At 45.8% G+C, this 12410-nt stretch overlaps 1 protein-coding gene across 2 annotated transcripts in view; it reads left to right on the top strand.

Moving 5' to 3' along the window:
* The window catches only part of LOC147112611 (ammonium transporter Rh type A-like), a 53958-nt gene that overhangs the window by 21889 nt on the left and 19659 nt on the right, over window positions 1-12410 (top strand). For both annotated transcript variants that reach the window (XM_085997037.1, XM_085997038.1), the window contains exon 6: window positions 9392-9529. In XM_085997037.1, the coding sequence (XP_085853163.1) occupies window positions 9392-9529 (138 nt within the window). The remainder of the gene's footprint in view (window positions 1-9391; window positions 9530-12410) is intronic.

Raw genomic sequence — 12410 nt, forward strand, 5'->3', positions numbered from 1 at the left:
ATAATCTTCCAATCCTCCTTGGATACAGGGGTGCTGCCAGAGGACTGGAGAATTGCAAATGTTACACCCTTGTTAAATAAAGAGTGTAAGGATAAACCCAGCAACTACAGGCCAGTCAGTTTAACCTCGGTGGTGGGGAAGCTTTTAGAAATGATAATCCGGATCAAAATTAACAGTCACTTGGACAAATGTCGTGGTGAATGGAGGGCCAAAGGCTGGACAGTTGGGATTTCATAAGTGCAGTTGTAAGTGAGTTGGGAGAAAGTTTTTTCCAGGGATGGACACAGATGGGAGTAGGGTTGGGGGGGGGTGGTGGGATGTGTGTGGAGAGCGATACAAGGAAGTGGTCAGACATGGCCTTATCTGTGATTGACACGATGGGAGTAGCGAGGCCACATGAGATGGCAAGGTCAAAGGGGTGGTCGTGAATATGGGTTGGGGAGTTTACATGGAGGGAGAGATTAAGGGAGGAAATGAGGGTAGTGGACTCGGAGAAGAGAGAACATGATGATCTGAGATGGAGGCTGAAATCACAGAGGATGAGAAGTTGCTCAGGATGGAGGCTGAGGGAGGAAAGCAGTGAAGATACCTCGGTGAGAAAATTGTTATGGTACTTGGGTAGGCGGTAGAGAATGAGAACTTTAAATGAGAGGTGAGGGGGTGGAATAATATGAGATGCTCAAAGGAGGAGAAAGTGCCAGAGGAGTAGGGGGACAGACCAAGTTGTGATTTGGCGATGAGAGCCACACCGCCATGGCGAAGGTCTGGGCGGGGCAAGTGGTGGAAGGTATAGCCAGGTGGGGAGGCTTCATTTAGGGGTAAGGTGCTATCACCCTCAGCTAGGTTTCCGTCAAGGTCATGTTGTCGATGCAATCATCCACAACAAACTCATGGATGGCAAGGGCCTTGTTCACAAGTGAATGGATATTCTGGAGGGAGATCTGGAGAGGGGCAGTGATCCACTGCCAGAGTCCACAGCACTGGGGGGGGGATGAGTTGGACAGGGAAGAGATTGGTAAGATTAGCTCCCCCGGGGGTGCGCTGGTCGGCGAGAGAGTAGGATGGGACAGTTGGGGTTGCTGCGCGTGAGGAGGCAACGGTGAGTGCCTCGATGGGCCCTTTGGAGGATGCCTATAGTGGCACAGAGGGATTCTGTAGGCTTATCTAAGAGGGAGTCATGCCTGGGACGGCAGCAGGAGAGTAGGAAGGTCGAAGAGTAATGAAGGGTTGGGGTAGGGATTTGGGAGGGCAGAGTACCCTAGAAAGGAAAAATGAAAGGAGGCATGACAACAGGAGAGCGCGGTCAAGGAGGCATAGAGAGAAAAGAAAAAGGGGGAGAAAAATGTGGAAATAGAAGTGATCGGCTCATGTCTGGAGTGGCAGCCAAAATGTACACGCGAATGGACACAGGAAAAACTCAAGTTACGTAAGCCTGGCTATGTCTCAATTATTAGGATACATATTTCTTGGTAGTAACAGGGAATAGATAGGAGACAATAGGAGGGTGTCCAGAATTAAAGTCAGAGGTCCCATGGTGGGATAAAGTTGATGTAACAGAAACATAGAAACATAGAAGATAGGAGCAGGAGTAGGCCATTCGGCCCCTCGAGCCTGCTCTGCCATTTAATGAGATCATGGCTGATCATCCAAATTCAGTACCCTGTCCCTGCCTTCTCCCCATATCCCTTGATCCCTTTAGCCTTCAGAAACATATCTAACTCCTTCTTGAATATATTTAATGAATTGGCCTCAACTGCCTTCTGTGGTAGAGAATTCCACAGGTTCACCACTCTCTGGGTGAAGAAATTCCTCCTCATCTCAGTCCTAAATGGCTTACCCCTTATCCTTAGCCTGTGACCCCTGGTTCTGGACTCCCACGCCATCGGGAACATCCTTCCTGCATCTAGTCTGTCTACTCCTGTTAGAATTTTATAAGTTTCAATGCGATCCCCTCTTATTCTTCTAAACTCTAGCGAATATAAGCCTAATCGATCCAATCTCTCTTCATACGTCATTCCTGCCATCCCAGGTATCAGTCTGGTGAATCTTCGCTGCACTCCCTCCATGGCAAGAACATCCTTCCTCAGATAAGGCGACCAAAACTGCACACAATACTCAAGGTGTGGTCTCACCAAGGCCCTGTACAACTGCAGCAAGACATCCTTGCTCCTGTACTCGAATCCTCTTGCTATGAAGGCCAACATACCATTTGCCTTCTTAACCGCCTGCTGCACCTGCATGCTTACCTTCAACGACTGGTGCACAAGGACACCCAGGTCTCGTTGCACTTCCCCTTTTCCCAATCTATTACCATTCAGATAATAATCTGCCTTCCTGTTTTTGCCACCAAAGTGGATAACCTCGCATTTAGCCACATTATACTGCATCTGCCATATCACCCAACCTGTCCAAATCATACTGGAGTTTCTCTGCATCCTCCTCACAGCATACACGCCCACCCAGCTTTGTGTCGTCTGCAAATTTGGAGCTATTATATCTAGTTCCCTCGTCTAGATCATTTATATATAATGGCCCAGTAATTCCGTTCCAAACGCGTGAGTACGGTCGGGGTACTCACGCGTCTGGCCGGAGGAAATGCCGGTTTTCAGCATGCACAGCGCATGCGGGGAAAACCGGCATTTCCTGTCCTCTGAACGAAGGGGTTCAGAAGCACAGCGCGTGCGACTGCACAGGCAGCACGTGCGCAGTGAACTTCGTCGATTTCATTCATGGATTCAGTGAGGTTAAGTCCTTACAACTTACACATGAAAAAAGCATGTGTAAAGTTGCTCCAGAGGCTGCGGAGGAAGATATATTTTATCGTGGAGCTTCTGAAAGGCAATATTTTTGTTTGGGAAAGGGAGGAAAGTTATTTTAAGAAATGCTGAGGTAAGTTTTAAAGTTTAATTTTTTTTTTTTAAACGGGTTTTCAGTACTGTAGGTAGAAGGAGCAATTGTGGCTGTGTGAATTGAATTTGCTGTGTTTATTAAATGTGAAAATGACTGTTCTAAAATGAGTAATGTAACATTTCCAACAGTTTTAAGAAAGAAACTTTTCATCAGTAATATATTCTTTTAAGTAATTATGTATGTATGTCCGTATATATTCCTTTACGTATATGTATGTATGTATATATTCCTTTACTTATGTGTATGAATGTATGTATTTAATTATGATTTTCCAATAAGTTACTTTCTCTGAAAGTCATAATTAAATACATACATTCATACACATAAGTAAAGGAATATATACATACATACATATACGCAAAGGAATATATACAGACATACATACATAATTACTTAAAAGAATATATTACTGATGAAAAGTTTCTTTCTTAAAAATGTTGGAGTCATTTTCACATTTAATAAACACAGCAAATTCAATTCACATAGCCACAATTGCTCCTTCTACCTACAGTACTGAAAACCCGTTTTAAAAAACAAAAATAAACTTTAAAACTTACCTCAGCATTTCTTAAAATAACTTTCCTCCCTTTCCCAAACAAAAATATTGCCTTTCAGAAGCTCCACGATAAAATATATCTTCCTCCGCAGCCTCTGGAGCAACTGTACTCATGCTTTTTTCATGTGTAAGTTGTAAGGACTTAACCTCACTGAAAGCATGAATGAAACCGGCGAATTTTACTGCGCACGCGCTGCCTGTGCAGTCGCACGTGTTCTGCCTCTGAACCCCTTCGTTCAGAGGACAGGAAATGCCGGTTTTCCCCGCATGCGCTGTGCATGCTGAAAACCGGCATTTCCTCCGGCCAGACGCGTGAGTACCCCAACCGTACTCACGCGTTTGGAACGGAATTACTGGGCCAACATTTTACATGTCAATAAAATGAAAAATTTAACAATTGCACGATTTGCCCCCTCGCATCTGCGACTGAGGGTCCAAGGAGGTGCATTGCGCAAGAGGTCATTGTCGTACGTATCCTCACACTGTTCCCTTTCGGGAACTGTATGAAGTGGTGGAAGGATTTCTGGCCACGTTAACGCTCCTTCCGTGACCATAACCATCTTCATACCAGCCATTAGGGTGGTTAGTCCTATGGCATGAGGGTTTTACGGGCTCCCACAACCCATCTGAGGGGGGGGCCACCCACACCCGCGGACGCAAGTATCCCGCTGGATGTCCACCCAGAATTTATAGTTGGAGCTCCGACTCCACTTGCCGGGACTGTCTGGAGCGGGGTTCGAAACCCTACTCCTTCTGGCCCAGCGGCGGGGATGCTTACCGCTACGCAAAAGGCCCACTCCGCGCAAAAGGTGACACCCATACGTTTCCTGCGCCTTTTCCCTCCCCGTGACTGGAGCCCTATGCTGCCACTTGAAAGACCAAGCTATCATCTGTCCTTTTTGCGGCGCCTTGGACTTCTCATTACCAATGATGAGCAGGCGCTGCGCCTCTACCTCGTTGAGGAGATTGCTGAGGTCATCATCAGTTCAATTGTGAGTTCTTTTAATGCCGTGAATTGTGCTCATTCCAGCCATTTCACGTTGCTAATCGGAGTGGGCCTTTGGCGTAGCGGTAGGATCCCCGCCGCTGGGCCAGACGGGGTAGGGTTTCGAACCCCGCTCCAGACAGTCCCGGCAAGTGGAGTCGGAGCTCTGGCTCTAAATTCTGGGTTGACATCCAGTGGGATATTTGCGTCCGTGGGTGTGGGTGGCCCCCCCTCCTTGTATAGCTTGTGGGAGCCCGTAAAACCCTCCCGCCATAGGACTAACCACCCTAATGGCTGGTACAAAGATGGTTACGGTCACGGAAGGAGCGTTAATCACGGCCATAAATCCTTCCACCACTTCATACAGTTCCCCAAAGGGAACAGTGTGAAGACACATATGACAATGACGTTGTTAAATAAATAAATGGATTGAAAAAAATTCTTTCAGGGCTTTTAAAAGTCTTTAAATTGCTTTAATTCTGTTTAAAACTACTTCAGATTCTTCAAAATAATGTAAACGTTTTTAAAAGTTTATAAAAGTTACCAAAAGCTTCATAAAAATACCAAAAACCTATTTGAAATGCTGCTCTCCATGTAAAAATGCTTTGCAGCTTGTGAGAAACATTGGGGGCGTGTCCTATTAAACTGAGACCTCAAGGGACGTGTCTCAGTTGCACAGCGCGCTCCAGGCTTCGCGCTGGCTGCACTCCTGGGCGGTGTGACGTCAGACGCTGCCCGGGATTCTTCTCTTTCAAAAAGGAATTCCAGGCGTCCCTGGAGGTGAACGGCAGGCGCGTCGGGTAAGTGCAGATCGGGGGCTTGCATGCGCGGTAAGCCCCCGATCCGAATTTCTGCCCCATTGTGAATAGCTGGGGTCCTAGCACCGATCCCTGCGGTACCCCATTAGTCACTGCCTGCCACTCAGAAAAAGACCCGTTTATTCCAACTCTTTGCTTCCTGTCTGCAAACCAGTTCTCTATCCAAGTCAGTACCTTGCCCCCAATCCCATGTGCTTTAACTTTGCACACTAATCTCTTATGCGGGACCTTATCGAAAGCCTTCTGAAAGTCCAAATACACTACATCCACTGGTTCTCCCTTGTCTATTCTACCAGTTACATCCTCAAAAAATTCCAGTAGATTAGTCAAGCATGATTTACCTTTTGTAAATCCATGTTGACTTTGTCCGATCCTGTCACTGTTTTCCAAGTGCTCTGCTATTACATCTTTTATAAAGGACTCTAGCATTTTCCCCACTACCGATGTCAGGCTTACCGGTCTATAATTCCCTGTTTTCTCTCTACCACCTTTTTTAAATAGTGGGGTTACATTAGCTACCCTCCAATCCATGAGAACTGTTCCAGAGTCTATAGAATTTTGGAAGATGACCAGCAATGCATCTACTATTTCTAGGGCCACTACCTTAGGATGTAGATTATCAGGCCCTGGGGATTTATCGGCCTTCAATCCCGTCAATTTCCCTAACACCATTTCCCTACAAATACTGATTTCATTCAGTTCCTCCCTCTCATTAGACCCTATGTTCCCCGACATCTCTGGGAGGTTATTTGTGTCCTCCTTTGTGAAGACAGAACCAAAGTATGTATTTAATTGGTCCGCCATTTCTTTGTTCCCCATTATAAATTCCCCTGATTCTTACTGCAAAGGACCTACACTTGACTTCACCAATCTTTTTCTCGTCACATATCTATAGAAACTTTTACAGTCAGTTTTTATGTAGATAGGCTGGAGTCGGCATGGTGCATCGACAAACTGTTGTCCAAGTCCGGAGACAGGTGTAGTGGTCGAGTGAAATCCAGAAGCTATTTGAAAGGTAGAGAATTGGAGGATGGAGGTTATTTCCATGAGAATAAGGATCCAGATGTGCAGAATTGGTTGCAGGGCTAGAAGATGATGGCGAAGTTGAAGGCCACCGTAGATCAGAAGAGGCAAAGAAATGTAAACCACGAGCCAGAAACCAACAAAGCTGAATAACAAGTCAGCCAGTCACGGGCTCAGCAGTGAACAAGTGAGGGAAGGGCAGTAGCTGACCAAAGTTACTTTAAAATTTTAGCAGCAGAGCAGTAAATCAGACACAGCAGATGAGTCTTATTGTGTAATCTAGCACAGAAGCGTAGTCTTAATGTCCAGAGAAGTCCAGGAATTCGGAAGCCAAATTTGAGAAGAGATCTAGCAGCTCAGTGATAGAAGCCGAGAGCAGGCATAGGGGTTGAGGGATGGGTAATGGTGGTTTAAAATAGTAGTTAACTTGTAGTTAGGGCTAAAATGCACCAACTAATAGAGCCAGGGAAACTTTAACAGTGGAAGAGAGGAGATTTGGGAAAGGGCAAAGGATGGCATCAGATTCCCATGGATCGAGGTGAAGCAAGGAGGAGCTGCCTATGGAACTGCCAGCCTAGGAGCAGCCATCTTGCCCCAAAGGAAGACCAGGGAAGCACTGGATAGACAATGTCAAGAGTGATTTGCCACAAAGGGATACAGGTGACTGAGGTGGCCAGGATAGTTCAAAACAGACAGCAATGGAGTGAATTAATTCGGCCCCAGCATCACTGCTCAGCTGACAGGACGGAAATTTAGTAGTGACCCCATCCTAAATTGAATGGTGCATTGGTTAGCCTCCAAATATAAGACTTTTAGTTGAAGGATCATCTTCATGAAGGATTGTTTTGCAAACTTTGACATCGGTTTTATTTTTTGGGTTTCGTTTACAATTTTCAGTTGTTGGCTTTCATGTGTCAGACGACTCACCATAGGTGAGAGCCTTACCTCCCAGAGAGTGTTTTCACTTACCCTGATACCTAGGTAAAATTCACTGGGGCAGAAATTCCTCCCCAAACGCGTGAGTACGGAAGGGGTACTCACGCGTCTGGCCGGAGGAAATGCCGGTTTTCAGCATGCACAGCGCATGCGCTGAAAACCGGCATTTCCTCTCCTCCAACCCAAGAGTTGAAGAGGCTAGCGCGTGCGCTGTAGGGGGCAGCGCGTGCGTCTTGGATTTCCTCTGTTTTGGGGGATTTGCGCATGTCTAAAGGCCTCCGGTCTTTACGCTTGTAAAAAGCACACGTAAGTATTTATTTTTACAGGTAAGTGGTGTTTTAGTGTAATTTAGCATTTTTTTCCCCACAGGTTTATTATTTTAAAGAATCTACAATAAGGTAAGTTTAGTTTTAGACCCTTTTTATTAAAAATTTATTTTTTTCAAAAAAAAAAATTGTTTAAATTATTTTTTTAAACTTATTTATACTTAATTTAATGATTGGGATGTTTTTTAAATTTTTATTTAAAGTTTAAATAGTGTTTTGGGTCCCCGTAGTTTTCATGAGTTTGACAGTTCTTACTCTCAAACTCATGAATGAACCTTCCCCTCCCCTGATTGGTTGTACAGTGCTCACCTGATCCCAGCCGGCACATTGCACTAACTACGCCGCTGGATCAGGTAAGCACTGCGCGCTGACACCTGAACCGGGCCTGTGACAGGAAGTGCAAGCATTTTTGGCCCATTATGTTCCCCAGAAACGGAGAACCCTTTTCAGATGATCTCAGCAGGCTCTATCCCATGCCTTCACGGCATTCTCCTCGTCTTCAGCAGACAACAAAAGGACACTGCAGTAGCTCTTGTTTCAGAATTTAACTGCCAAACAGACTTATCAAGCAGCAATCAAACAAGCAAATAATTGCAGAAAGCCCATCTGAGCAGCTGACCTGCTTTTATTTTTACTGTCACACGGCACTTTCCAACAGATTGCTGCAGCATCTTTCTTCGATTCCCATTCGGTTTGATAAATTAAACAATTTGACGTCAGGCTTCGGCTTTTAAATCCTGACTATTTAAAAAAACTCATTTAAAATAATTTAGCAGCCAGGAATGCTATTTTATTAATAAATTACAATCATTGCAATAGTATAATACACAAACCAAGATTTCAAAATTGATAGAGTTCAAACATTGAAAAGTCTTGAGATACTTTTTACTAAAGGTGTCCTTAAAACCATAAAACTTGATTTGGATGCTTTTTATGGGCTGCAGCATAAACTTGGCTCAAAATTAATGCAATTTTCTCATCCCTCCCCTTACGCTATGCAACAGGCTCCTGTGCCTGTTTGCACCAGCCATAAACATTTTCAGGGTAATTAGTGCGCAGCACATTGATTTCAATGGGTAGGTGAAACGTGCAGCGAAGCCGATGCAGAGTCGGAACTTAACAGATTGCAAGTTCGGGATATACGCATGCGCATGTGGAAATCCCAAACTTGCGGTCAATTTCAAAGGCGGTATGATGGCGTACTCTGAGTGTACCCGGTCATACCGACCGCGAATTCAGGGCCCATGTGTACATGACATCATCATAATAAAAGTGATGTATGGTTTATACGAACATAAGACAGTTTGGAATGAGAAAAGTTAATTCAGTCCATCAAGCCTATTCTCTCCATGGAAAATGTACAATTTGATCTATTATGGACGCTTATCCCACTAACTTACTCCTGAGGATGCAACCAGTCACGGATAAAACCTCCAAAAAGATAAATTTCTCTCAAGGTAATTAGCAAAACCACAGGATATTAATTCAAACTTGCAATCTACACCATAAAATTATTCAACTTAATTTCACAAATGACTTATCCATAGTCCCAACACCATTGTGTTGCATAAAGAATTTAGATCATTTATGTTCAGTCGTATAATCTTCAATCTTGTTCTTAGCCAGATATTCATCTACATCTTTTTTATGGAGTTAATTAATACAGTATTTTTTGGCATTTCTTAACCAAAGAAAAATAATTCTGGTAGGCACTTTTTCCACAATGATATCCTTTCATCTGAGACTCCTACAAATTGCACTGATTTTAACATTTGTCAAGTAAGTTTTACTGTGCTATTTTTCTCATGAAGCTTTGTGTTTGCTTTCCCTTGTGCAGGTTCATATACAGAATGCTACTCTGGCAGGCGGTGTAGCTGCTGGAACCGCTGCTGACATGATGATCTATCCCTATGGAGGTCTGCTGATTGGGTTTACAGCTGGAATCATCTCCACAATTGGGTTTAAATATCTGACAGTAGGTTTTGGCTTTTGCATTACTGAACCTCTGCTTTTGTGAAACATCTACTCTCACCTTGGTTTGGTATCAATTGATCAAATTGATGACCTCTCTATGTACTAAATCGAGGGAGGAAAGAGTAAAACCCTATGGGGAAAAAATTCAGTATCGCCCCGTTTGGGGCGCCACTATCGGCCGTGTGCAAAATTTAGCACCTGGTGCTAATTATTGCCTCCGACAGCAAACTTGGCTTTTATCGCCCCTGGAGGTGATTGCAGCGCTAAATCAGGTGCTTCACACCTGTCTTAAGGCGCAAAGGCCGAGGAGCGAGGCGCTACCTCAGAGCGCTGGCGAAGCAAGGAAGGGCAAATCAAAATAAACCTGCAAAGTGCTGCTCAGTACTCAAAACTCCTTCACACAGCATTGAATCTCTCTAGAAGTCTCTCTCTCTCTCAGAATGCGTGGTGCAAATATGTCACCGACAAAAAAAGGCAGGAATAACACTCCCCCAGTCCCTTTCTGACAGCATAACGCTCCCCTCAACCTGTCGTTGCTAGCGGCAGGTGGTAAGGCAGGGGGCGCCACTCAATATCCGGTCCGGGGCGCTAACGGGGCATTGCGCGCTCGACTGACGTCACAATCTTCGGCGCAGGAGATCGTGGCGGTAGTGTTTAGTGCTGCCGAACGTCTAGTTAATTTCACGAGTGGCGCAAACATCGCCGCGCCTGGGCGCTAGTTGTTTTGCGCCCCATTAACGCCCTCTTAAGGCGCTAACGGGAGGCGCAAACAACTGATTTTTTCCTCAATATACATGAATGATCTGCAATACAATCTCACCAAAAATTAGAAACGGATTCTTTTTTCAAAAAAACAACTTTATTTTTTTCATAGCAACTCTTAAGACTGCTAGATTACATTGGATATACTGGCCCCTCTACCAACCTGCTCCACGTGCCTGATATTCATTCATTCAAATTGTCACTGCACTACTTGTACACTATTTACATCAAGTGCCACCGCCACTGCAACAGGACCACATGGTTCTTGAAGTTTGCACTGAGTCAATCAGAGCAGTATAGAAGACAAAAAAATGGAATGGTTGGAGTGAAAAATGGGAGAAACAACTGAAATAATGAGCAGCAAGAAGTTTAAGATTACGCTTTCAGACAGAACCAAGGGGGCCGATTTTCCCGCAGGTGTGGGGAATTGTCAGGTTCCCCGAATGTCGGGGTTCCCACACGAATGTAAATGGGTCTGCCAGATTGATGCAATTTTCCCTCAATTGGCCAATTCATTTCCAGCATGTGGGAACCCTTGCTAATTGACTATTTCCAGTCAGAAAGTCGCACAGTATGATGTCATCATTCGTGGTGCTTTTAAGGTCCACAGCAAGCATTGCAACCTCTGCAGGCTTCCATACGAACCACACAGGATGGCAGAGGAGCCTGCAGCAGCTGTGGCCAGTGCCAGACCTCAAGCTGCCTGCAAATTCGACGAGGCTTCACTGCAGGCATTATTGGATGGGGTGAGGGCCCACAGGGAGGTCCTCTTCCCTAGGTCAGGGAGGAAGAGGCCTCCCACTGAGACCAAGGCTGCATGGATGCAGGTGACAGCAGATGTCAACTCGCTGGGAGTCACCAGAAGAACCTGGATACAGTGTCTGAAGTGATTCCATGACCTTCACCGTACAGGAAAAGTAAGTATGAAGTTTCCATCACTCTCAAACTGATCCCCATTGCCTTTCCCCACCAGCACTCAGCTTTAGCACTCTCTTCCTGCACATCCCACTTCAGTCACATCCATGCACCCTTACCCATTCCCTCTCTCTCTATGCTCACATTCACATAACTATTCCACCATGCAGCCCTCACACTCCCTCTCACTCTGATGCTTTGAGCACAACTGACAACACACAGGGAGGGCCCTTGGTCTTGCAACCTCACACCATCTTTGTCTCCCTCTAAGTATCTATGCTATGCAATCTCTACACTCACTCTTTCATTCTCACTCAAACTCCACTTGTCTCCCTCATTGCAGGAAAAGAGAGCTCACAACAACAGAGAGCGAGCCAGGACTGGAAGAGGCCCACCATCAATAGCCCACCTGACCCCCTGGGAGGAAGGAGTGCTGGAAATTGTTGGGGCTGATGTGGCTGCGGAAGCTGGGGAAGGAGAGACAGGGGCAGTCCCGCAAGCTGGTGACAGAATAGTTTTCCATCTCTCTCATTGACATAGCATGAGTCGCTGTTATGATTCTGAAGCTACATCATTTGGACTTATGAGCATCTGCAAAATCCAATGTGCATGTAACCTTGGCATCACATCTCTAACTCTTTCCTTTACTCCCCCACAGGACCATCCAGCGCACCCGTCCCCACTGCGGAGGAGGAAGAGGCTGAGCAGCCAGACACCTCAGAGGAAGCTCCAACCTCTGAGGGCGCAACATCAGCAGAATTCAGCGCACCCAGCACGAGCGCAGATACTCACACCTCAGTGGGACCTTCACGAGATAGAGTAGTGTTGTCACCTGGTGTATCACAGCTCACAAGTGAGCATCAGCAGATGGTGGAGACAGGGACAGCAGTGGAGAGTCCTCGTCGGAGGGTGCAGGACTCTGCCAGCTCAGCTCAGCTGCATGTCGACCCTCTGCCTCTGGGTCCATCCGCAAGAGAAGAGGTGATGGATCTCCATGCACAGACGCAGGAGTCTCTGGCAGGTTTTGTCTCCAGGGTCGCTCGAGTGTGGAGCGAATGGAGGAGTCCATAGCGAGCATGAGCAGAGCCTTTGTGGCATCACTGGCACATGAACGCATCACCGCGGAAAGGATGGCAACCTCCGTGGAAAGGATGGCTACGGCCATGGAGGAGCTAAGTTGCCAGAGTGTTGAAAACATGGTGAGT

This window comes from Somniosus microcephalus, chromosome 9 (assembly GCF_052327205.1).
Source record: "Somniosus microcephalus isolate GS21.2 chromosome 9, FLI_Smic_1.0, whole genome shotgun sequence".
Classification (NCBI taxonomy): Eukaryota; Metazoa; Chordata; class Chondrichthyes; order Squaliformes; family Somniosidae; genus Somniosus; species Somniosus microcephalus.